At 33.0% G+C, this 27,645-nt stretch overlaps 3 protein-coding genes across 3 annotated transcripts in view; 2 read left to right on the top strand and 1 right to left on the bottom strand.

Annotated features, from left to right (window-relative positions):
* The window catches only part of LOTGIDRAFT_154879 (hypothetical protein), a gene marked incomplete at both ends in the record, with an annotated part of 22,760 nt that extends 19,385 nt beyond the window's left edge, over nucleotides 1-3,375 (bottom strand). The window contains one exon of the mRNA XM_009065384.1: nucleotides 3,277-3,375. Within this exon, the coding sequence (XP_009063632.1) occupies nucleotides 3,277-3,375 (99 nt within the window). The remainder of the gene's footprint in view (nucleotides 1-3,276) is intronic.
* A 4,957-nt stretch (nucleotides 3,376-8,332) lies between these two features.
* Nucleotides 8,333-13,420, top strand: LOTGIDRAFT_229410 (hypothetical protein). Its single transcript, XM_009065383.1, has 6 exons — nucleotides 8,333-8,381; nucleotides 9,135-9,353; nucleotides 9,756-9,863; nucleotides 10,029-11,564; nucleotides 12,051-12,404; nucleotides 12,762-13,420. The coding sequence occupies exons 2-6, from the start codon at nucleotides 9,164-9,166 to the stop codon at nucleotides 13,034-13,036; spliced, it is 2,463 nt and encodes an 820-aa protein (XP_009063631.1). The 5' UTR covers nucleotides 8,333-8,381; nucleotides 9,135-9,163; the 3' UTR covers nucleotides 13,037-13,420.
* Nucleotides 13,421-16,041: 2,621 nt separating this feature from the next.
* On the top strand, nucleotides 16,042-21,016 carry LOTGIDRAFT_154877 (hypothetical protein; the record flags this gene model as incomplete). Its single annotated transcript, XM_009065382.1, has 5 exons — nucleotides 16,042-16,201; nucleotides 17,073-17,132; nucleotides 17,679-19,235; nucleotides 19,963-20,280; nucleotides 20,745-21,016. The coding sequence occupies 5 exons, from the start codon at nucleotides 16,042-16,044 to the stop codon at nucleotides 21,014-21,016; spliced, it is 2,367 nt and encodes a 788-aa protein (XP_009063630.1).
* Between the last annotated feature and the right edge of the window lie 6,629 nt (nucleotides 21,017-27,645).

Raw genomic sequence — 27,645 nt, 5'->3', positions numbered from 1 at the left:
TTCCGGGGGGGGGGGGGGGGGGGAGGATACCTGGGGTTGCCCGTATTTCTAACCTAGTTATGAGATTTTTGCCCGAAAACCCCTCCGCCCCCCCTTTGGCTCCGCCACTGGAAATGCTGCTTATCTGTATCTTGAATTTTTTATTCCATTCAGCTATTACCTCATGTATACTATAGGTAACATGACTCAGCATGTGCAGTTAAATTTAATTTATTATAATTTAGTTTTAACAGTCTTTTCAAAATGTTATGGTCTGTATAGTTTCAATAACATTCTATGAAATATGAAAATCTATATTTATTTAAGTACAGCTATCAACACAAAACATATCACAAGGAAGTTAAAGAATGCGCGTAGACTTTATATATTAGGGTGTGTCGCCTATTGATCAATAGATAAATAGATTTAATAGTATAATTCAATACTATTTTGAAAAAATGAAATCTATCATAACGGTTATCGTCACGGGAACTTGTCATCTAAATATTTGTTTTATCAACTGAGTCCAATTTCGGTTCTCTATGACACTTTTTAATCCAACAAATCTAACGTCTGTTTATCTTCAAATTTAAAAAAAAATATTGAGTTAATTCAAATGTGCGCTATTGATCCCATCGTGTGCAGTTATTACCTATTTTAACGTTATTTTGTAGTTTTTAAATGGGCGATGCGATTTGAACTCTAGAAAAAGCTATCAATAGCTGTAATTAGACTGACAAAGAAAAACTTTTGCCGACTGTATTCCTTTCATATAATATTGATCTAAACGCATGAAATGGGGCACTGAGAAGATTTTCATTACGTTAAAGTGCAATAGCTGTGCAAACTTGGCTCGTACTTTCTTCCATTTGCAAACATACCCGTTTTATTTCAATAGTTCAAAATCGGCACAATCATAATTTCAATCAAGTTTATGTTCTATAATAAATGGCACGCTTTACGAAAATACCTAGAAACTAGCGTTCAGATTTTCATATTGAGCCCGCTCACTCCCTTCATTGGATCTGATGCTACACATATTACCCAATACCTTGTTCAACTGCTGAATCAATGTTGTTCAGTGTTCAAAGTTTATTTTAACTATAATATAAATATTTACGAAAGCATAACGCATTCATTTTTCAATCGTCGAATGTGACCGATCAAAGAGGCGTCTATAATTTCAAGTTTTCAAGCTAGTGCACAGTTGTATTGTTGTTGTACTGCATCATATGTACCGGTTATGATCAACTTTGTAGGAGTGGATAGATTTTAAATATACCATTTTATAACATTTGAATAAGCATGGTACAGGTAGTGACGCCTATGATATAAAATACACTGTAGAAGCGATAAAATATTTTTTTTTAGTCTTATAACGTTCAGAGCGGGGTTTAATGATCATCAACATTGAACAGGTTAAGTTGTAACATTGGGGTTAAGTAAAGTAATGAAAGCGCAGGCACAGGCGTTAGGGTCAGAGACCTATCACCACCCACATGTATCGAAATCGTCAATTTTGACAGTTCTACAAACCTAAACGCAAAAACGTCCCGCAATATACCGTGGGCGTATATCAATATAAGAGGTCATATTGCACTATATTAAGGTTGTTATCATATACTTCATGAACGTAATACTAGGATGAGATTATAAAGGATTTAATTTAAACTCATCCTACTATAACTGAGCTATTTTTAATGTCTCAAACGATCATCCAAGCGAAATACAATTATCAATCTATAATTATCCCATTTATCTCTGCATTCTTTATTGCCAAATGTATTCTTTGCTTTTTTTAATTGCATTTACGTAATTTGACATTTGCTATATATAGGATTTGCACGTTGAAGATCCCTCTTTCAAAATACTGAATTCTATCTCGCAGATACATACAGCAACTTTCATTTCATAATTCAAAAATACAACTATTTATTCTACAGTGCAGATAAATGTAACGAATTCCATAATTGTAGCCTCTATCAGATCAGATAAATAATATAAGTATAAAATCTCTATATAGACCTCTCAGATTAGATAAACGTAATGAATTTCATATTTGTATATCAATTCAGATAAATGTAATGAATTTCATATTTGTATATCAATTCAGATAAATGTAATGAATTTCATATTTGTATATCAATTCAGATAAATGTAATGAATTTCATATTCGTAATTCAGTTCAGATATATCAAATAAATTTAATGCTGTGTGTCTCAGTTCAGATAAGTTTAATGAATTTATGCTTGCAATTCAGTTCAGATAAATAAAATAAATTTAATTACTTGTGTCTCAGTTCAGATAAGTTTAATGAATTTATGCTTGTAATTCGGTTCAGATAAATAAAATAAATTTAATTACTTGTGTCTCAGTTCAGATAAGTTTAATGAATTTATGCTTGTAATTCAGTTCAGATAAATAAAATAAATTTAATTACTTGTGTCTCAGTTCAGATAAGTTTAATGAATTTATGCTTGTAATTCAGTTCAGATAAATAAAATAAATTTAATTACTTGTGTCTCAGTTCAGATAAGTTAAATGAATTTATGCTTGCAATTCAGTTCAGATAAATAAAATAAATTTACTTAATTGTGTCTCAGTTCAGATAAGTTTAATGAATTTATGCTTGCAATTCAGTTCAGATAAATGAAATAAATTTACTTACTTGTGTCTCAGTTCAGATAAGTTTAATGAATTTATGCTTGCAATTCAGTTCAGATAAATAAAATAAATTTAATTACTTGTGTCTCAGTTCAGATAAGTTAAATGAATTTATGCTTGCAATTCCGTTCAGATAAATAAAATAATTTTTCTTACTTGTGTCTCAGTTCAGATAAGTTTAATGAATTTATGCTTGCAATTCAGTTCAGATAAATGAAATAAATTTACTTACTTGTGTCTCAGTTCAGATAAGTTTAATGAATTTATGCTTGTAATTCAGTTCAGATACGTTTAATGAATGTATGCTTGTAATTCAATTCAGAATTTATATTTGTACACCAGTTCATTATACACATTATAATAATTGGCCAATTTGTAAAGGAACAACAATCACTGGTTAAAATGCAACGTTTCTGCGTTCTGAGGCACAGAATGATAAATAAAAGTTATAGGTACCAAACGTATATTTAAATCAACTATCACTTTTTTATGATTCTGTGCCTCATAACGGCGGAGGAAACACGTCGAAACGATGCATAGAACTTAAACCATTGATCGTCGTTCCATAAAGCTTTGTCTATATATCGTTTTCACAATTGCTAAAAGTCATTTAAAGAGAAAAAATATACTTACATATATCTTGTCTTTTTTGTATCGAGATTTTAAACTTGACAGCAGTATCTCCTCATTCAGATAAGACAAACGAGAAAAATCCCCACGTTCCACTGCCATTTTTCTTTAATTATTATTATTACCAATATAATCAGATAGTGCCAGTTGCGAGAAATACATCACTTGAATTACCATAAGTTTAGATAAGGTCACGTCATTTTCTGAAATAGTAAAAAAAATAATATTGAAGGATGATGATCATAATAACAATTATGATGATGATTACATATGTTATAAAATCATTATTGCCATCATTATCATTAATATCAATTTCAGCTGTGCTTCTGTTGACGTAATAAAACATCTTACATGTGGTCCGAAAGTTAAAAATTCTCTTTGTAAATAAAACAGCAAAATATTAAGGGCTTTGACGTCACGTTGTATCACAGGGGATTTTTTTGTGAAGTATTGTTTCAAAAATAGAAAAATCCGGTTGACGTCGCTGAATTTCTGAAGGTTTTCTATTATGACTCCTAAAAGGGATCGTATTGAAATTACTTATTATCAAAAACCTATCAAGTGTAAACTACGGTAAAACTTTAAAGAACAAGGATGTTACATGATATTATATCGTAATTATTCTGACCAAAACAAAAGAATTCAAAAATAGGGCCATCCTTAAAGGAGCAGTATGCAAACATTATCAAAAACGTCGTAAACTTATACCAGAAAATATTTCTAAAGTATGCTATTTATATATATGTATCTACTCGATGAACTAAATGTGATTTAAAAGGGTTAATCAAAAACGCAGAGTTCTGATTGTTAATTAAGCATTTTGACATAATTTAGTTGAAACCTTTAGAATAAGTATGAACCATATTTCTCTACAATTAGGCGTTTATTTAGCGTAACTCCGTACAATAGTTTTGTAACAGCATCCAAAAGGCATAACAAATTTGAGTCCAAAAAATTTTCGACCTACTTAAAAGACAGAATGCCTCTTTAAGCGATAACTTTCATGAAAATCTCTTTACACAGACCTGCAAACTTCATATCACCACTCCAAATGCTCGGCGATCAACTAAAGCCGATGATTAAGCGAACCTCGTGAATCCATTCCTAAAAGTTTTTTGAAGTCGAAACCGTGTGTCCGTTTACGAACAATGATCCGATATAAGATTTAAGGAAGTTAAATGTTAGAATATCAGCATTTGCTAATTGAAAATTCGTCATTCTCTTGCCATATTTTCCCAAATAAAATTCTACATTAATAAGCAAACAAGCACTCGAAATGATTGTATTCAATATTTGAATTGACGGAATCTAGAGTATATGGCCCAGGAAGTAATTCATAATCATAATAGTATCTATGATAGAAATAATTCATTGAAGCTGACAAAGATGTGTGATTATCTTTATCAATGTTTACAAAACAATCGTAGCAAATACATTTTTGTAGTTCAAAACCTGGCCGTATCCATTTACAAAACTCTGAAATTATCAGTTCATAGGGTATCTGTCTGCAATCATAATATGACCAACAATCTTTGGTTTCAAAATGTCCTGCGTTCATACACAACTCTTCCCCCGTGGATTTCTTTTTCAAAAAAAGTTTTTCGTCCACATTTTAATTTCATAGTGTTTCATGATATCATTTAAAACAATGTATTTGCCATTGATATTTCCTAACCGTCGAGCCCCTCAAGAGGGCAGGCGTTACATTTCGTGGTTAAGCTTTTATTCTTTCCTCGGCTATCTACAGTTATATAATGTATAGCCCCCTTCTCGGCCAAGAGGATGGTTTAGTATATTATGAAAAAATCTAAAGTAATCTTTAAAAACTTACTCAAAGATCGCTACCACAATACCACATAGTCCTTGCAACAGTTAAAGGTTTGTGTGTGATAAGGGGCCGACCTCCCTACATGTATGTCTAAAAATATGTATTATAGATACTGAGCGACGAGACTTATACGAAAATCACAATGGCGTGAAGCGACATATCACAACTTGATAACGTGCTATGCAGTACATATTTGCTCAATGTATACCACAGAAGTTCAAATGCCCAGATGGTTTGATCAACTTAAATCAATATAGTCAAATATGTATTGAATGAAACCGTCGACAGATCACAATTTTAACTATCGATATCACAATTTTACAATGGCAGCTGCCAGTATTTTGATCTCATTTATGTTCAGCATCACAATGGTAGCTATTAAATCCAGTTACATAATCATATTTGTATCATAATTATAATGAGAGCTAGAACTGAACTACATTATTATAATGAGAGCTAGAACTGAACCACAGCATTGTAATGAGAGCTAGAACTGAACTGCATTATTATAGTGAGAGCTAGAATTGAACTGCATTATTATAATGAGAGCTAGAACTGAACTACATTATCATAATGAGAGCTAGAACTGAACCACAGCATTATAATGAGAATTAGAACTGAACTACAATATTAAAGTAGGAGCTAGAATTGAACTGCGCATTATCATAATGAGAGCTAGAACTGAGCTACATTATTATTATTAACTACAGCATGAGAGGTAGATTTAAAAAAGAACAGCATTTTAATGAGAGCTGGAATAAATTGAACTACATTGCTAAAGTGGAAACTAGAATTAAAATACAGCATTAAAATGAAAGCTAGAATAGAACCAATCAAATCCAATAGGCCCTATTCCAAATGATTTATGAACATTTAAATAAGTGTCAATATTTTTTGCTGGGAAAGCGACAATAGCCAACTCCTTTACAATGTGCAACCAACAACACAACCCGTAGCATAAAGAGAGTTATCCTAATTGTTCGTTAAACATGCATCATTAATAAGTCGGTTCGAACCGACTTGAGAAATCTCGTTCATTCGACTTAGTTTTATAGATGTCTCTGGTGAGCTTTGTTTCATTCAATTTTATTATTGGGTATTGATTTCGTGGCCCAAATAATCAAAACAACAATGACTAAGCAACGTTATGCAAGAAGAGGTGCGCCACACAAAATTTAGGAAAGATAATTTTAAACACATGGTTCAGCTTCAATTACTCTCTTTATTCTTTTGCCTAATTCTAAGGGTGGGTTACAGGGTGGGCGTAAAATTCACGAAACGTTACACAGATAAACATAAAAGAAGCTCTTAGGATAAAAATAAATTAATTATTGGACCAATACCTAATATCTGACTAACAATCAAAGATAACTTGTCAGGCAAGTTAAAAAAAAACTTATTTGCAGTATTATCAACTAAAATACAAATTTTCTCAATCAGATCTTCGGAAAAGCATTTATAAATCTTATATCATTATGACGAGTTAATACGTTACTGAAAATGAAAACAATATTGAACGAAATAATGTAAATTTCGAACTTGATTAAGATGTCATCATACGTAAGGGCAGACGGGCAGGATGACGGTATTATGTACGGTTTCAGAATTGCATTAGGGGTTCATCCTAAGCTTTTCAGACATCAAGTGCAGTTAAGTTACTTAAAATCATTCTTGCTTATCTGATATTTATATAAAAGATTAACGAACGATGGACGAAACGTGAAACCAGGAAGATGTACATTGTATAATCGTAACAAAATACAGGTTACTCATACGAAACTATTTTAACATGGCGATAATATTTCAACTTAGCTTTCAAATCACGATTAAAGCTTACCATGTGATATGAAAGCCAAGTTGAAATATTTCAAAATCAAAATTCGACTTATTAAGTCGAGGAAGAGACTATTAATTATATGTAAGAATAATACGTAGTATGGCAGCTCCAAAGCGGGTTATTAATTAATGTGAAGATCAAGAGGTATGATGTAAACCAGCCTACGTATTCTCCGAACTATCTTAGCGTCAAGATATCCTAGAAACAGTGTAGGAGGTTAAGACTCTAAGACTCTGGGACACCCTAGTGCTTAGATCGTTTCGAGAATAAGCGCCCTTATATATATCGAGTGTTCGAAACGTCACTAAGTTCGACGAGTAGTATCTCGGCTGTTGGTACACTGATCTCATCCAAACAGACTTCAAGGTGCCGTTGTCCAACCTTGAAGATATGAAAGTCATCGAATATAAATTAAACAAGTACTGCCCGAACAAAAGAGCATGTCAAAAAATGCAATATCAGGCCAACTTACAATTTCAATGTGTTCAGTGTGCCCTCCATCTTCTTCGACCACCAATCGCAACCGGTTTTTCTACCCCGATCTGCCAAAAAGACGGAACCCCATCGGATACTACCAAGCTATCCCAAGCATATCTGGACGAGGTTATACCAGAATTTATTCACAATCAATTCATGCCTCAATCCAAAAACTGTAATCCAATGGATTATGCCATTAGGGATTCTTTTAAGGAAAACGTGTACCGGGGACAGCGGGACAAACTGACTGAACAGGAACTGAAACTGGTACCTTTAGATGAGATCCATAAAAAAACCGTTGCGATTGCGATTGAACACAGGTTGAAATAGTAAAGTTGCCTTTATATTGCATTTTTGACATACTATTCAGACTTTCATATTTTCAGGATTGGACAACGGCATCTTGAAGTATATCTGTGAGAATTTTGAAAAAAATCAGTTTAACAACATGTTTCCAGCATATTATGTAGATAACTATAAAGTTAAAGGGAGGTAATTCTTCCAGCACCAAGCATGGATGAGTGATTATAAACGGATACAACCCTGAACCAATTTCCAATTGGAAATCAAATTCGCAACAACTGACCATTTGAGCATTGAACACTGGAACATTGGACACAAATAATATCAAACTAGCTGGCAGATTGCACAATGTTTACAGTCACAGTCGCTGTATGCATAGACTTGGTAAGCTACAATACCAAAGCAGTTAACTATTCCCTTAGTAGTATTTGCAACAATATTCTGAAATCAGTGCTTTCAATGTTTTTCATCACAATTTGACGAATTTGATTCGAAATCAATATGGAAATCGCTTGCGTTTAACCCCAGATTTACATGTGACAATTACGATAATAATATAGTTATTACGTAAGCAGTAATTCTTAGAAATTGCTATTAATAGATGTTAATTTTAAAGAAATTCATGTTGGCCGATACTCTGATAAGAACGCCTATTCAAATAAGGTATGAATTATTCTTGTTTGATATTATACTTTGTGCTTTTCTAGAACATAACGGGGTAGAGAATTATCACTTATAATAAATTAATAAGTAAATAAATAAATAATCCATAGTTATTTAAAACGAGGTCGTCACTCCCGGACTTTTAAGTAGGTCATTCAAATCTTTTAACAAACTAATATATAAAATAATGTCCGTCATTTGATATTTCCAAGTATGAAAAAGAAAAAAAAGACTAGAAAAAACATTTTCAAGACATAATATAACCAAGTTATATAATATATTAGTATATGTAAAATATTAATCGCCATGGTTCAGAATATAGGACACGGGTAGTTTATGGTCTAAATAGCACTAGTATAGTTGCCATATTAATTAGGTTTATACACCATACTATATAGCCATGGCAGACGTAACTTGTAATGAATATCCTAGGATGGATGACACGGATGTTAAGTTAAGAAAAGCGAACATTATCTTGAAATATGATTTCTACATCGTGACTCAAAGTAGCTTTCAAGCAACGGAAAATGACCTATTTAGCATTTAGCCTTTGTTATCAATGTTGGAAAAATATGATTGTAGGTTCTCATTTCGGTAGTCTCTTATTCTCTTAACCTTGTGACAATCACCATTACACCTTTCTCCAAACGACCCAGCTGTAAATTTGGTGTTGATTTGTAGGGAAAGAGTAAATCAAATTCTCAAAAACAGGATTGTAGCTAAAAATTTATGTTTTCATCTTTTCTTATTCAGTTGTGTTGTAATCAACCGATATATAACTTATGGATAACCTAAGTCAATCCAAACGAAACGTTCCTAACTTGGAAGCGATGGATTTGGACATAAATTCTACTGATTGTGATACCAGTATCATTAGTACCAGTTCCATTGATCATTTAAATACATCACCAGGAATGTCCACATTTTTCACAAGTTTTGAGGAACAGATGAACTTAAGTGAGAATCAACAAGGTTAAATATATTTACCCAAACACTATCATAAAATTGATAAATTTCACTCAACTTAAATTACTGATTCTTGTCGGTAAATGTAGACCAGTTCTTCTCATCTGGGGAGGAAATGGAAGACCATGGGGAGAAAATACTGCCATGCGGAAATGGGGAGGCATCCTGGGCATTCTACCATGCACTTGGTGGAGTTGGGGATTCAGCACGGTTAATGATGTTTATCATAAAGAAACGTGATTCGTTGAAGATATCTTAGCGAGTTGATTTTGAAGTGACATTAATGTCATTCACCCCGGACAGGAAATCGTTAATGAACATCAGGTCCAAGAGTCGCATTGAACTATCTCGATATGTGGAGTATGCTGTGTATGGTGGTTTGCTTCTGATAGTTGATTTTCTTTTCAGATAGTGTACAGAAGAGCTCAGTGGCATTGTCCGGAAAAATAGGTTTTTTACAGTCAATCAGTCATAAATCTTCCACCAGTTCCAAAAAACGACTCAGCTCCGAACACAGTATGAATACTATCTTTATTTATTTTGAGAAAATATGACACATGAAAATAAAAAAACTAAATCACTTGGGCATGCAGTCCGTTTTCTGTGCATCGAAAAACTATAGAATAGAATAATTCTGAAGTTATTGTTGCCCGTATCTAAATTTGTCTTTGACGTTTTTAGGTGGCTGCCAAGTTAATATCTATGATATGAGAAATAATACTTTTTCTAATGGCGAGATTATAAACCTAGATGTTCAAGAACAATTAGCGATTCACAGGATTGCCCAATTCTATGATTTTCCTGAAAGCTGTCTGATTCCAATGCAATATGGTATTAGCGGCGAGAGGAATCCGTGTGTGGTAGCCATAAGAGAAGATTCTAGCGATTTAACATTGTTCTTACGCTGGGAATCTGGTTTTGTCATTGGCCGTATATGCGTCACTGTAAAAAACAATGCGACACCACAATCCCTTGCAGTCGACTTAGACAGGAAACTTAACTACAAAGAAACCTATGAAAAGTACAGTCCATATTGCTTTCACCAAAAACTAGACAGTTTCAAGAATCTAAAGGAGCAAGGTGTTGTTTCGGGTAACGAACTTATATTTCGCGAAATTAGACCAATCACTCTGAAGTGTTTGTATAGATCTTCACCAACGGTGGACGCAATCTACTATGTTAATTCATTGACTACGGATACCATCGGTGACGTAAAGCTCAAAGTATTTAATACAATGAAAAAAGAACCCTCGAGCGATGAAATTCGTTCGTTATCATCACCAGAACATATCTGGCTCACTTCCGGTAATCGTCTTTACGACAGAGATAGAGAATATATTGGATCTCCAGCGCCCTCAGACATCAATAACATTTCCTCTGGTCTTCTAGGAATAGTAGATGTGGTCATCAATGTACAATCGTCCAACTGTTTACCTGTCAACGTTTTACATACCGAATTCGATGGTTTACAAAAGATAGTTATATCCACATCAATGTCAACGGCGGAACTTCGATACAAGATATCAACCATATTCCACTGTTCACCGAATGCACTCAAAATTGCAATTGACAATAAACGAGTAACGGAAATGAGTCGTATTAGCAACTTTCAAGGGCTGAAGCGAAACTGTATGATTATAGCAAGCATACGTCAAGCTATTACTATCAACATTGAGTTAGAGGACAAAACATACCAAGTGTCTGTCATGAAACTTGATCCAGTTCTCTGTGTAAAACAGAAACTCTCAGAATTAACTCAATACGAAACAAAACACATCAAACTGATCTTCGAAGACAAGGAACCAAACGACCACCACCAAATAGAAAAGGCACATCTAAAAAATGGGTCTGAGGTACATGCAATACACCTTCCAAAGCGTATTTCTGTTTGTATTAGAAAAAACGGAAAAGATCCAGTTCACCTGATCATAGACGATAGTCAAAAAATAACGCCGAAGCTTTTAAAATGTTTTTACACCGACACCATTAGGCTGAAGCCTAAATATTATATCAACTACCACACCTTCGGAAAATCATTGCAGTTCGTGGATAGTAAGTCATTAGACAGTCAAGGTATAGAAGATGGCTGTAAATTATATGCCACAGAAAGTCTAAATATTCATAAGAAGGGGAAGCTTATGAATATCTTTGATTACAGGGAGGATGGACAGATTCACATCATCAATGGTACCATTATCAACGGCAATCTCTTGAAAGGTAATCATTCTGAAAATTCTCTTAAAGGTTCACAAATTGATGAAAAGTAAAGTCAAAATCAAGAGAAATGTAACAAAAAGTTTAATTCAAAATCTTTTTAAGATTCTAAGACCGCTAGATATATATTTAAAACGTTTACGTAAACCTTTAAACTCCATATGTTTATTAGTAGGTAAACTAATACTAATGTACGGATTGAAGCGAAATGAACGCCAAATTGTAGAGTCTCGTATTTATTTAAAAGGTTTCAACTGATAATATCCGTTATAAGAATTTCAATTATTACAATATTATGTTTATTCCCCCTTTTGATACTTTTTTTTAGATTGATCAAGTAGAAAACATAAGAGTAAATAAAACATTTTAGAATATTTTTCAATGCTATTTACTACGTTTTTTTATTATGAATATTCCATACAATCCACCCCTAGCCTGACTCTACGGGATTGAAATGAATTTCTGAAATTCTGATGTATTGTATTGCAGGTATGGACGGTTCTGTTGAGTCTGACAATTCGTCTGAGTTTGATTCCCTAGAAAAACAGAAAGAAATACCTGGAATACGTCTAGCTTATCCAGAAGAGGTAGCAGCATTCAGCTCAAACTCAGACGATTCCTGTGACAATGGAAATCTTTCAAATGCCTTGGTCAAACTCAGAATGCCTACGCCAGGTGCGCTTGTGACAGGAAATTATTCAAGTAGTGCAATAGAATCTCCTGCGTGGTTTCCAATGGTTAAAAGTCCCTTTCAGCCACACACCACCATAACACCAAAATTGGAACATATTTCATTAATGTCCCACAGTATCACAGAACCAATTTTAGGAGAGCTTCCTGGAGGTATGTTTCAGATTTGTACATTGGTAATGAAATCAAGAGGAAATAATAGGAAGGGAAAGCACTCGGGGACTTAAGGTTATAACGCTTTCGAGTTTTCCATAGACATCAATACCCAATTACCCGCATTGTAATTGCATGTGCTGTGGGCACACGAACGTGACTTTCGTGTACCTGAATCATTACTTGTACTAATGTTGTCTGAAGATCGCACAGCGTGAAACGTTGAATAACAACAACATGTATTTTAGGTTCTGTTATAATATTTCTATTTTTATATCGCTCTATAATTGATATATTGAGAACCTATTTTAACAGTGAAAATATTTTGTTATTGTATACTTATACATATATTTTCAGTTGTCAGTGATAAAGAACTAGACAAATTGGTATCAGAGCTTCCGGGAACTGTTTGGCAGTCTTTTATGAGACAGTTGTTACCAGATGCTGAAATTACTAAACAAATTGAATCCCACAAAGGCAATGTTAGCGAGCAAATATTTCAATGTTTACAAAAGTGGAAGCAGAGAGAAGGTTCAAAGGCAACGATAAAAGTTTTACAAGATGCTCTGAAATCTCAAGAATTGAACTTAATATCTATAAAAATATTTGGCATGGAAGTTCAAAGCGATTAAACAAAAGTGCTAATTCCGATGCATATGAACTGCAATAAAGATCAAATAATGTACTTTGAGTACAACGTGCTAAACACACGTTTGAACTGGAAATTTGGCTATAAATCAAGCACAGAAATCGGGTTGATCCGATTGCACAAACAAATAAACCTTATTCTGAATGTATTAAGCAGCATAGAACTGATCTCACCTTTATCAATATAATTTTCTTGTGTTTACCCTGATCATCTCAATTTGCATAATTCTTTACTCATTGCATTAGTTTTTTCATATACATCTTAATTGTTTATGATCAATACGCATATACACTTTTTTATACTTCAGTTATATTTTTATGAGATATTTAATTTTATCCATAAAATAAAAGCAAAAATTTATCATATGAAATGAATGTTACAAAATACCCCTGAGATCAGAATTTGTAGTCAGTGATAACTGGCCCCATCTTCTGTATGAAATATAAAATTGTACCCATGTTTCAACTTTTACTAAGTCGTTGTACCGTTAATTTTACAGAAAGCCTTACCAATACATAATATATATTTTACATCATGACTATGAAAATCGAAAGAATGAAATTTTACAATTATTCGACGGCTACCAATACTAAATCTTGCAAATGCTACAATTTTAGAACAATTTTAGCATAATAGAACATAAAGATTGTAAACATTTCTACTGATCTACCGTTTAGGTATAAGCTCCAATTCGCAAAAATATTTTGCATTTGCCTCCCAGTCAAAAATCGCTATTTCCGTATGGACTCTCATATTCGAGATCAACAAGTCCCTTTGACCTCCACCGGAAATAATGATTTTCAATAATAGGCATGCGCACAGCCTAATTCTATAAATAGTACTTTAGAATTTCCAGTATTCAATCCAGAATTAGATAACCCGGTAATAAATTGAAATATTGTAGCTTCGTACGTTAGATTTAGATGTATTTTGAAGAATATCAGACCATTAAACAATAGCTTATTCATATTTGTTTATTTGAATGTTTGATAAGGCCATTAAACTGGTGTTAGAGGTAAGTAATAACACTGTTTAGCCTTAACCTTCAATACATTTAGGCCTATGCAGTGAAGCATACATCGAAAGTGTGTCATTCTTTCTAATATAAAAATACACGAGATTTAGATCAACAGTTCAAGCGATTTCCAACTGTCAGTACGAGAGAAGTTAACTGATGCACCACATATTATACCAACACAAAATGACATGGTTTCAAATGCAGTACAATAATATTGAATAGTTGTTATAAAACACACACGGCAACTTCTGATGTATTACACATTACACTACCTCATATACACACATGACAATTTGTGGCCTTCCCTATAATTCAGTGCTCGTATTTTAGACCTCCATGATATAGAGGCAGTGGTCGAATATTATCTACGATGAATAAGGAACAGCAATAAAATATTCACACAAAATAGTGATTAAAATATTAGCAACTTATGATTAAAAGGCGTTGTTAGAATCTTAACCTTATCGGTAAAGATAGTGGACCACAGCCATATACGCCTAACGCGGCATGCGGATGGTAAATATTAAAGATTTTGGGGCAAGGGCAATACCTCTGCTTCTTACGGTCGAAAACAGCTCACATTCGAACTTGATCTTCGTTTTATGAATATGTCTACACATACCGAATTTCATTTGATTCCATCAAAAAATCTAGTTTTTAGAGTGTTTACAAACAAATGATGTTGATAGAAGCACTTACTGTATAGAGGTTAAAGGGCGATAACTCCTCAAAACTGACGTCAGAGGCCTAAATCTTGAAAAAGCCTTAAATTTAATCAGAAGTATACTAATCTTTCTTAAACCTTTCGATTTAGGTCCAAGTTTCATCAAAGTCGGTTGAAAACTAAGAGAGTAGTAGCATATTCAAGATTTTGGGGCAAGGGCAATACCTCTGCTTCTTACGGTCGAAAATAGTTCACATTCGAACTTGATCTTCGTTTTATGAATATGTATACACATACCTAATTTCATTTGATTCCATCAAAAAATCTAGTTTTTAGAGTGTTTACTAGCAAATGATGTTGATAGAAGCACTTACTGTACAGAGGTTTAAGGGCGATAACTCCTCAAAACTGACGTAAGAGGCCTAAATCTTGAAAAAGCCTTAAATTTAATCAGAAGTATACTAATCTTTCTTAAACCTTTCGATTTAGGTCCAATAACATCCATTTTAAGTTTCATCAAAGTCGGTTGAAAACTAAGAGAGTAGTAGCATATTCAAGATTTTGGGGCAAGGGCAATAAATCTGCTTCCAACGGTCGAAAATAGTTCTAATTCGAACTTGATCTTCATTTTATGAATATGTATACACATACCGAATTTCATTTGATTCCATCAAAAACTCGTTTACAAGCAAATGTTGACGGACGGACGGACAGGGGTGCCGACAATATACGTCCACATAGAGAGATGTGGGCGTATAATAAAAAGGCGATGGAAAAAAATAAACATGTCTGATCAGGCAGTGACAAAATAGAATTTCATTAACCCTTTATGACTGATTGGCAGTGGTAAAATATTAGCCCTCCGTGGTAAAGAGTAGTCAGAAGACAATTAGCCCTCTATGATTAAGTGGCAGTAGCTATACAATAACCCTCTTATTAGTGATAAACAGTGGTAAAATATTAGCCCCCCAGGGTTAAGAGGCACTAGTTATATGTTCACCAATGATAGAATATCAAACATCTATTACAAAGAGGCACTAGCAAATATTAACTGTCCATTGACAATGGTAAAAATACCAGCTATCTATGATACCCCTCTCTGGTAAAGACGCAAAGGCAATAAACAGCTTCAAGTATTCGCAAGTCTTTGCAATCAGGCTGGAATTTGTACTTGTAGTGAATATGACGCAAACAGTAAATCGGAATTATTGACGAGTCAATGAAGATAAACTTTACATATATACCTGCACTATAAAATATTCTATAGATATAAAGATTATATAGATTTAATTTCAGGATTTAAGAAATGGCAAGAAATATTCCGAAATTTCAATATTTCAAGATAACCAGCGAGGACGATTCTGATATACCAAACAGTTTTAATACAACTAGTACACCTGAATTAAATGATAATGAATTATTCAATGGTTCTGGAAATAACGAACGTGTTGGCTTCTTTGGGACAAGTAAGTTATAAAAGGAAAATGATGAAATGTTAAACGAGATACCTTGCCAGGCAAGGTATACATAATGCCCCTACAGAAGCTTGTTATATATTCCATATAAAGCAGCATGAATCATAAGGACCAATCCGTCACGTTTATTTCCAATACTAAATGTTCATTGCAAGAGTAATTAACTTCTAACTCAAAACCTTATCAATTCCAATGATAACAAATTTCAATTCGATTCAAGGGTAATAAAAAAATATGTTCAATGAAAATTCAACAATCTTGACCAAGATTTCATCGATATAAATTATTTCACCAAATTTCAATAAAATCGATTGAAATTTGCATTTTCTATTGTGCTCACACGCTATTTTCCTAATCAAGGGCAATAACCCCGAAATAAAAAACAATTCACTTAGAATCGTCAAATTTAAAATTATCGCATAATCTCATCAAAATCGAGTGAAAATTATTTTTGTTTATATTGAGCTTATGAAGCACGGGCACACGCGAGATTTTATTCACGGCTCTTTATTGTAAACATTAACTCGGACCAAGTCCACTGGTGTGCCGCAGGATATAGGAGAGATCGGCAATGATGCCATCGACTTCTCGTGATGCACGACCCATGTGTCCACATCCAGCTGCCATGTGTACTTCAATTTGTCAGTTCGGTTTTAATTTGTTTTTGTATAATATATCAAACATTTGATATTAAGGAGAGTGTACTATAGGCCAAAGCATGTTTCCAAATCATGTCATGTCAATAAATATTTTTTATACAAAAGAATATTGCACTTTTCATGGTTTACGTAATTAAAAGTATTTGGTTTGTTCGCTGGTGCAGAATTTGATTCAATGGAAGCTTTGTCTTATTCCTTTGTAGCATACCACGGACGCCTTCCACATGTTATTGATATGTCATCTACCTCCTCGAATTCAGGTGGTAAGTCACATCTTTTACATTTCATGATAGGTTCATACATTCGTTGATCACGAATGAGATAGCAAGTTAGATAACCTGTATTATGCTGTTAATAAGCTGTATTATGCTGCTTAAGTCTTGTAGATAGTGACTGTGATGAATTTAAGATTTCAAGGAAGGGAGGCTTTGATTCTCCCAAATGTACAGATCTATGTTGGAACAAATACTTCATTAACAAACTGCTGGGTAATTTTTCTTCTGTTCTGATATGAAAGTTGATATAATAATTACTCACCCCACGGGCTTTGCTATGAACAAGGTTGTCATTTAAGTTATGGTTTTTTGAATATATGCGAAAATCATCTTTTGTTAATTTTACAACCATTGGAGTTTATGGGAATTCCTATTGTAGACTATCATAGATATATACTCGTTGCTCGTCTTCATTGGCCTATCATGAGAAAACACATATTTTGTTACACATTACATATTATTTGTTACCTAGGAAGACAATATTAAACCATCATAATATTATATAATCAATTTGTATGGCATTTACATTTATAGGAAAGGCAGATTTTACTATTCGAAAAGTGGGCGTTTTTGATATGAGAGGGAAGATCGAGAAAAGTGTGAAGTGTAAGGACGTTTTCATTGAAGCACCTTATGGTGTTCTCGAACAACGATTAGCTTCCATGCAAGGTGTTTTACAAAACCAACTACTTTTTTTTACGGTTCCTGAATACACTATTAGAACAATAACATACGCAGCGATTCTGGATTTTAGTTATATACATAACTTAACTGTTTTCTTAAAATTAGATCCTGAGAATCCATGCAACTACAGATGCATTAACCTTCCTAAAGACTCAGGAGTAAGGTTTCTTTTGGACAAGTTAAATCTTTCCCCGCCAAGTTGGCCTTTCTGGAAGGGTCAAAGGATGCAAGATACATCTTCGTTGTTTGACCAAGGGGTTATAACTGGTGATAATATTAACATGTACAAGATACGAACAGAAACTGTAAAGTGCCTTTATAGAACCGCTCCTAAATACGAACAACTGTTTTCAGTGGAATGCCTTACTATTGATTCGATTCTCGAATTAAAGCAGAAAATACGCGATACAATTAGAAGTTTAAATAGAATTCACAACCCCATCTCAGAATCTGTTTTGAATTCACATATCTGGTTAACATCGGGCAAACGAATATATAGGGACGAAGAATACATTTGTTTACTTGAGTCAGATTTAGATTCCAGTAGCGATTCGAGCGACAGCCTGTCGATAACATACTATGATTACGTTCTTCATTTCCAACCACCAGATTGCATCCCTATACGCGTTACATATAGAGTAGGCGACACTCGCAACTCATCGGTAGAAACTGTAATTGTCCCTAAACAATCTTCAACAACACATCTCTGTGAACATATTTCTAAACTTCTGCACTGTTTACCTTGCGCTGTAAAACTAAACATACAAGGCAAGAAACTACCAATGAGTGACGACCTATCAACATTTTCTGAATTCAAACCAGGTTGCATGGTGTATGCAAGTGTCAAAAGAGCTATAACAGTGATCGTTTCTCTTGGTGATGCGTTGCTTAAATTCCCCATAATGAAAATGGACAAGGTACAATCGCTTAAGTGTAAGATAGCTGACGAGATTAAAACGCCCCCAAGTATTTTGAAACTTAAATTTAATGGAAAAGAATTAGTGGACTTCCATCGAATCGAACAGGAAGATATCAAAGACAATTCTACTGTTGATGCAGAAATCGTTGAAGACCGAATCCAAATAAGCATTCGTAAACGCACCCACCCAATCAAACATTTTATAGTGGAAAATCTAGAAGAAACCAAGATAAGAGATCTTAAGAACTATTACAGGCATGTTGTAGGATTAAGTGCCAAATTGGACATTGATCTGTACACAAAAAACACGTGTTCTCAACTTGACGACTTTGCAACATTGAAATTCACAGGAACTAAAGATAAAGACATATTTTTTGCCATTGAAAAGATTTCTGCTGAAGGAAAGTATATGAAAATCTACGAAGCTCACCATAATGGATATGCCACAATTAAATTAGGAATGATACAAAATGGGATGATATTTTATTGTAAGTAAAAAAACCTTCATATATATATATTCCATATATATCTTGATATTATGTATCCTTCCCTTTTTTTACTATGTCGCACGTGACATGGTATCCATTTCATTTGGTAGTGGCTTAAGTGATATCTTGTATCCATCTTATTTAATCGGACTAAGGCACATGTGTCCTATTTCTTTTTAGTTTGTCTAAAGTGATATTTTGTATCCATCTCACTTTACAATGTCTAAAGTGATATGTATCCATCTCATTTTTCAGAGGCAAAATGATTTCATGTATCCATCTCATTTTACAATGATTAAAGTGATATCTTGTTTCCATCTCACTTTACAATGGCTACAGTGATATCATGAATCCATCTCACTTTACAATGATTAAAGTGATATCTTGTATCCATCTCAATTTACAATGTCTAAAGTGATATGTATCCATCTCAATTTACAATGTCTAAAGTGATATCTTTATCCACCTCATGTTTCAGAGGCTAAAGCGAGATGATGTATCTATCTCATTTTACAATGATTAAAGTGATATCTTGTATCCATCTCAATTTACAATGGCTAAGTGATATCGTGTTTCCATCTTATTTTACAATGGATACTGATATTTTGTATCCATCATGTATTCATCTCTTTTTCTACTGTGGCTCAAGTGATACGTATTAATATCATTTTACAGTGGCTAAAGTGGTGATTGTGATTAAGATAATGATGTACAATTCAAATTTCAGGTGCTCTCGACCCAGGAACTGTTACAGAAAACAACCAAGAAGACCATGTCTACACATTACCATCAGCGTGTTGCAACATCCGATTAGCACAATCGTTTGAAATAGAGCCCTTTGAGTTTTCCAGTACACCAGAACCCTTGCTCCATGTTCAGTCACTATTATCTATCAAACCTAATCTGTCAGTGCTTCCAAAGCAACCATCTTTCCTTAGGCAGTTTTCAAATATGTCTCTATCTTCAAGTTCAACTATTACTGTGATGAATAGAACTGTTGACGGCAGCCCTTCAGTTTATATTCCAATCAGAGATCCACCAGATGGTTTGTACTTTCTTTTTAACACTGTCTTTGCAATCATTTCGGTAAATGCTAATATCAAAGAAGAAGAGATGGTTCAAGCATGACTGCCATAATGGAAATAAAAAGTTTCTGTAAATCAAGTCAATCAATCTACGCCGAGAAATTTTAATCAACAATTTGGCTGGCAAAACCTGTCATTGTTAAGATATATATACCCATATTTATTGTTTCATCAAAGCAAAGTATTTGTAGAACTATCAATACTATTTTGAAACTTAAGCTTCAATCGGACAATTTGTGCAGCCAGAGCAACCTTGGTAACAACTCAAACAATGCAACAAGAATTTTTGGGTGATACTGAACAAATTCCCTTAAAATCACTGTTATTTATGAGCAAAAGAAAACGAACGAATTAAAATAAGTGATATACACTATTATATACGATATAATTATGGCAGTGATCTGTTTTTGTAAATCTTTTTCAGTTGTGAGCGACATTGAGTTACAGAAATTGGCCAATGAGTTACCAGGACACAACTGGCAACGTTTCATCCGTGATCTCGGCGTTGTAAACGGTGTTATTATGCGTCATTCAGAAGCTTACCCAAAGAATATAACAGAAGCGATTTACCAGTGCTTGAACGATTGGAAACAAAGTAACGGTAAAGATGCGAAAAAAAGCATCATTCAGAAAAAATTATATGACAATGAATTGCGGGCCTTAAGTGAAAGTATATTTGAGTATGCAACAGTGTAACTGATAGCAAGAAAGGCAGATAATGCCATCAAAATAATTATGTATAGAAACAGATGTGGTGTGATGTAGTCATATTAGTATTAGAATGTAAATCAATAGGCCGCCTGATTGTAATTACAATTAGGATTTTTTTTTAAATCAATATTTTGGCAGTGTGGATGTTTGATAAAATATGATCACATATACTTACAGAGTGGTGGGTGGTTCGTTCTCGTTATTAAAACTTTAGAAATTTTGATTTACATTATTCATAATAATTTTAATCATGAACTTTAATACATGATGACAATAATAATAAACTCTTTATTTATTTGGGTCAGAATTAGGTCCAATACACAAGGACATGGTCCTGTCTAACATTCAACATGTGGGAAGCAATGGAAAAAAATAATAATAATAATAATACAAATTATGTTCATCATCGTGTTCTCATATTAACAATAAATTTATATTATAAGTAGAATATTGCAAATTGTAAAAAGTAATTATATACAAGTGAAATAATATAGAATATGGTGATTTCCACGACACATGATTCAAAGATAAGGTATTATACATAATCATTATGTAGTATAAGTTTTTTTTATCAATTGAACACAATTTTTTAAGTGAATTAAGGATTTTATCTATAGTGTTAATAATGAGCAGATATTTTTATAACTAAATGTTTGTGCAACTAATTGCAAAATGGCGGTATAATACAGTTGTAATATGATGTTTTAATGAAATGAAATTGTTTATTTTTTTAGACGTATAAGTTTTTTTTATCAATTGAACACAATTTTTTAAGTGAATTAAGGATTTTATCTATAGTGTTAATAATGAGCAGATGTTTTTATAACTAAATGTTTGTGCAACTAATTGCAAAATGGCGGTATAATACAGTTGTAATATGATGTTTTAATGAAATGAAATTGTTTATTTTTTTATAAAGATATATTATAGAATGACAGTTATAATATGATGTTTTAATAGAATGAAATTGTTTATTTTTTATAAATATATATTTTAGTAATGGCAATAATTTGCTCAATTGTTTTTGGGGTAATTTTGTATTTTTTGAAAACTTTAGTGCCATTAAGTATTTCAAAGTGTTCAACGATTATTAATTTGTATAAGTATGCAATTCGACAAATCGCCATGGTGCCCTATTGCACTATATATTTTGTAAAAAAAACTGTTATCATTATATATAATGTATACTATGGTTCATAGTCCGATAGTGCCTGCCTTGTTTTCATTTAATGAAACAAACATACACAAGTCGTGTATATATATCACGAAGGGATAATTTTTTTGATGTGAGGGCCAAAGTGTCTAAAATTTGATTATTTTCTGAGTAAACATCGACGAATTCAAGACAATTCTGAGGCGACTTCAAGCCAATAATTTTCATTGTTTGTCTAGTAAAATTAAAAAAGAATAATTCCAAGAGAGAAAAGTTAGAAAACTTTATCATTTTGATCGAATTGAACCCAATTCATATTTCTTTGTAATATGGTGGCAACTAAACTAACATAACATAATGACGATCCCACTTAAAGATATATCATTTCTAAGTGTATTTTACAAACTAAAATATAGACCTCTAGGTTGTTAAGAGATGAACATAATCTATCTGATCCAGATAAAAGTGTATTATATGACTTGTTGCAATAATTACAAATACGTTTCTCACCAAAGACTTGTAGTACTTAATACAATGAAAAGAGATGTATTTAGCATTTGATCGTATAATTATTAATGTGGGTTTGAATGAAATCTTAAAAATGAATTTTTTTGTGATTTGTAAAATGTATTTTGGTATTGTATTGTTCATGACAATTTGATTAAACCTGTTTTACACTGTTGATTCCCTTTTTATATATATATATATATATATATATATATATATATACTTTTATAACTACTGACATGTTGGGTCACTGACATGATTGAGACTCGAAATATTGGGTCGAAGACTGAATATTTGGGCTTTTACTAAGTGTTGGGTCATAGACCCAATTATTTGGAGACCCAACAATAATCGTGTGATATTTAACTCTATATATATATATATATATATATATATATATACAAAACAGTTTTGTAATTGTTCATGTACATATCATCATCAACAATTTTGTACATGTACATGTACATTTCATCACCAACAGCTTTGTAAATGTACATGTACATATCATCAGCATCAATTTTGTATATTATGTACATATCATCACAAACAGTTTTGTATATGTACATATCATCACCAACAGTTTTGTATATGTACATATCATCACCAACAGTTTTGTATATGTACATATCATCACAAACAGTTTTGTATATGTACATATCATCACCAACAGTTTTGTGTATGTACATCAAAGGCTTGAATCACCCAAGAGCATGGAGTACAATACTACAGTCCTAATTTAGTAATTTGTTTTCTTTGGAACACCTAAATGGCATTGCAATAACGTACTACCAGACCACGAAAATCTCAATTTTGATGTGGATTATCAAATGGATGCTCATATTGTAGTGACCTGACATATAAAAGTGGTCGTCAACTTTGTTACTAACAACTAGGTTATTGCCCTTTATTCGTGAGTATAATGGAATAAAAAGTTAACAAACCTGATCAGCAGACTGGAGTCACATCTTCAGCAAGGATTCACTTGCTATGGCTTGCAGGCGACTTCCACATATTTATGGAACTTTAGAACGCGTGGAACTATAGGTAGGTAATCTGAATCCAACGAGAACTGTATGCTGAATCTAAAATTATAAGATAATTTGTTTACAAAATTCAACAAAATGGAGTAAATTTATTGAATCAATAACATAACGTCGCTTTAAAACATTAATAATATCTGACTTCTACGTTTCAAATCTACCTGTACAGACATGTTGAGAATGGCATTGTATTTGATATTCATAATTGAGAACAACTGACTAGCACGTAACAATCGCTAATTAATGACTGACTCGTATGTAAAAATCGTTAATTAATGACTGACTTGTATGTAATAATCCTTAATTGATGACTGACTAGTAACGTGAAAACAGAGAGAATCATTTTCTATACTGTAAGTTGTGTTACCTGCAAAAATTATTTAATGTTAATTTATAATTGTATTATTTAAAACGTATTCGTATTCGTTTTGTATATAATGTGTATATATATTATATGTATCTATGTATATGTCTATATGTTTCTAAAGCAGAAATGCTGAAGCATTAATAAAGCTATTCAAGACTAGTAAGTAATAATCGTAATCGATGACTGTCTAGTATGTAATAATCGTAATCGAGGACTGACTAGTATGTAATAATTGTAATTGATGACTGACTAGTATGTAATAATCGTAATCGATGACTGTCTAGTATGTAATAATCGTAATCGAGGACTGACTAGTATGTAATAATCGTTACTTGATAACTGCCTAGTATGTAACCCTCGTAATTGATGATTGATTAATATGTAATAATTGTAATTTATGATTTACTAGTGTGAAATAATCATAATAGAGCACTAACTGGCTAGTAATAGATAATCGTTATTAAGTACTGACAAGTACATGTATGTAATAAGCGTAATTGAGAAGTGACCTGTATTGAAATAATCGCAAGGACTGACTTATTTTGGAATATGGCATTAGATTGAGAGATGACCTATACTATACCCCATGAGATCTGAGTTTTATCGAAAGATCAAATGCTCGATGATCTCCTACAAAGATTCGAGAGATGAAAATATGGCATAATGGTTACACTATAGACAAAAAAAAATGACAAAAGGTCATAAAATATACAATTGGTCATCTTCTTCATTTTCAAAAATGAAATGCCACCTAAAGACGCTCTAAAAGATTGCCACATTTCGCTAATCTTTTCTAAGAGATGTTTTAATTATTGAACTGTGTCCGGATGTCTGTCTCTCACTTGTTATGGAACTATTTTTCTTTGAATAGAATAGTGTTGATGTCTATGTAGAGTGGGCGCTATAACTTGTCCTTGGTTCACACCATAAATATAACTGAACCTATAAATCTTGACACATATCTAATGTGTTTTGCTCTATAACCAAAGGATTGTATCATTTGTGTGATGTTCAATCCCAAGCGTAATAAAAAAAATGCGTTGGAGTTGACGAGAAAGACGTGGAACAACCATGTCTATAACGATTTCAATATTTCATTACAAAATATATAAACAAATTTAATGAACATATCACATTTTATCACAAAAAGCGCTATAAAATAGTTCAATGTATTTTTATTATGAATTATGATTTGTCGTTGATAGCTGGCGGTGAGAATTGTGATAAATATCCTACACTACTTTGGTTGTCACACTCTTACTTTAAAAATTACCCGAGTAACATGATTTTATGCATGGTTAGTTACTCGAGGATTGATATCTGACACTTAATCGCAAGATAAGATTGATATTATCTGACACTGTATGGAAAGGTGTGATTCATATCTGACGCCGTATGGCAAGGAGTTATTGATATATGATACGTAATATGGCAATCTGTCATTGATAAATGATACGTAATATGGCAATTTGTCATTGATATATGATACACTATAGGGCAAGGTGTGACTTGTACTGTATGTCAAGATGGCATTGATTTCTGACTCGTTACTGGAAGATGTAATTGATATCTGACACTGTGTGGCAAAGGCTTGTTGATAATTTCCCTCACTGCACCCTGCATGGCGTTGCCCGTCATCATTAGCCCACATGGTGCAGTAAAGTTTCAATTTCATTTTCCAAAATCTGGTTGATATTTATTCATGAACTCGAAAAACTGGTTAATATCTCTTTATTTAATCCACATTTTGGTGGTTTTGGTTCAAGTTTTGCAATATTTGATTGATATTTAACAATGTACTCCAAAAAATGGTGGACCACTGCCATATACGCCCACCACGGCATGCGGATGGTAAAAACGAAACATTAATTTCAAGTTTCATCAAAATCGGTTGAAAGCTAAGAGAGTAATAGCATATTCAAGATTTTGGGGCAAGGGCAATAACTCTGCTTCTAACGGTCGAACTTGATCTTCGTTTTATGAATATGTATACACATACCAAATTTCATTTGATTCCATCAAAAAATCTAGTTTTTAGAGCGTTTACAAGCAAATGTTGACGGAAAGACGGATCGGCGGACGGACGGACAGGGGTGCCAACAATATACGTCCACATAGAGAGATGATATACATCCATGTACTGATATATTTATTGATAGCTAACCATGTATAAAAATTGCTTGATATCTTTACATGCTCTTCAAAGGTTGGTTGGTATTTATTTATGTCTTAAGAGTTTTTGATAATATCTATTCATATACTCGAAAATCTTTTCATAACGTATTCGTTATAGTGAATTAGTAAGTGGGGCTTTAAATTTAAAATACTGATACTGAGTTTTATACTGTAAAACTTAAATAATACATGTATGTTTGTGTTAGTCTCTTTACTTTCCCAGCATGGCGTCTACTTACAATGATGACAAAGCTCAATCGCAGTCGAGCGTACTGTGTGTGAACAATAGCCTTGTCAAACAAACTGAATAAACTTGAATGCAATCAGAATCTAGGTTTAGGTCTTGCGATTGCATTCCATGTATTCGTGGGATAGGCCCATTCTTAAAATGCCAGTCTTATTCAAACTTGACCTTACTTTCGTTCGTAGTTTATTAGTTTCGTTTTGAATGTTTTATTAGCTTCGTACGTAACCACTAAAAGCTGTCCTTCTTGACCTTTCATTCTGTTAACCTTTACATGACCTGTTTTTACCAATCACGTGGCTGTCCTTTACAGCGACAGGATAATGTGACGCGATTAATAGGTGCATTCCGAGGTATATTAGACTAGTTTATCACCGGAATGCACCAATTAATCGCGTCACATTATCCCGTCGCTGGAAACGGCAGCCACGTGATTACGTCATACTTTTTCTGCAACGCCATGCAGATTGCAACAAGTGCAACAAGGGCATTGACCATTCAATTAGAACCCATCTGAATAAAATGGGATTCGTGTTAACATAACATTATAGTTTTTAAGAAAGAATGCAATGACTGCTGTAGCATCAGCCGTTTGAAAGACCATTTTGTTTTTAAAAAAATTCATAGAAAAAATACGTTTCTTAGAATCATTTCAGACATGAGTTCTCGCATACAGCCCTATATTATTCTAAATCACGGAGGAATGGATTCTTAATGTTCAAATATATAAAACCCTGGAGACGAGTCAGATAAAAAGTGAATAGGTCATTAAATCACCCGCGAATACCATTGTGTTAAATAATACGTAATTAAAAAATGATTCGACATTAAACGTCCCTAATGAATATCAAAGACGAAATATTCCGCCATTTTTCTTTCCCATTAGTACCCTCAAATTAAGCCATGTTTATCAAATGAACCTGAAGATCAGTTTATGATTAAGGAATGTCTGGAAAATTACAACAATAAATCGTAAATCAAACCAATATTCTTCTATTCCATAAATATCACTTATTTATTATAGACATGTAGTCTTAACCCATACAAGACGAGTAAGGTCTCCGTCACACGTACTGAGGTGTGACAGAGAAGCAATTGAACAAGAACCTGTTCTTATTTTTATGGGAG

The sequence above is a fragment of the Lottia gigantea genome (genome assembly GCF_000327385.1).
Source record: "Lottia gigantea unplaced genomic scaffold LOTGIsca_7, whole genome shotgun sequence".
Lineage (NCBI taxonomy): Eukaryota > Metazoa > Mollusca > Gastropoda > Lottiidae > Lottia > Lottia gigantea.
Note: the sequence above shows the minus strand (reverse complement) of the source record. Positions and strands in the feature narration are given on the sequence as shown.

What these genes read in the sequence shown, in the direction of transcription:
- LOTGIDRAFT_229410 (XM_009065383.1), top strand. Translation starts at nt 9,164, where the DNA reads ATGGATAACCTAAGTCAATCCAAACGAAACGTTCCTAACTTGGAAGCG. An exon ending in ACGACTCAGCTCCGAACACA is followed by an intron (nt 9,864 to 10,028) that starts GTATGAATACTA and finishes TGACGTTTTTAG; the next exon opens with GTGGCTGCCAAGTTAATATC. An exon ending in CAACGGCAATCTCTTGAAAG is followed by an intron (nt 11,565 to 12,050) that starts GTAATCATTCTG and finishes ATTGTATTGCAG; the next exon opens with GTATGGACGGTTCTGTTGAG.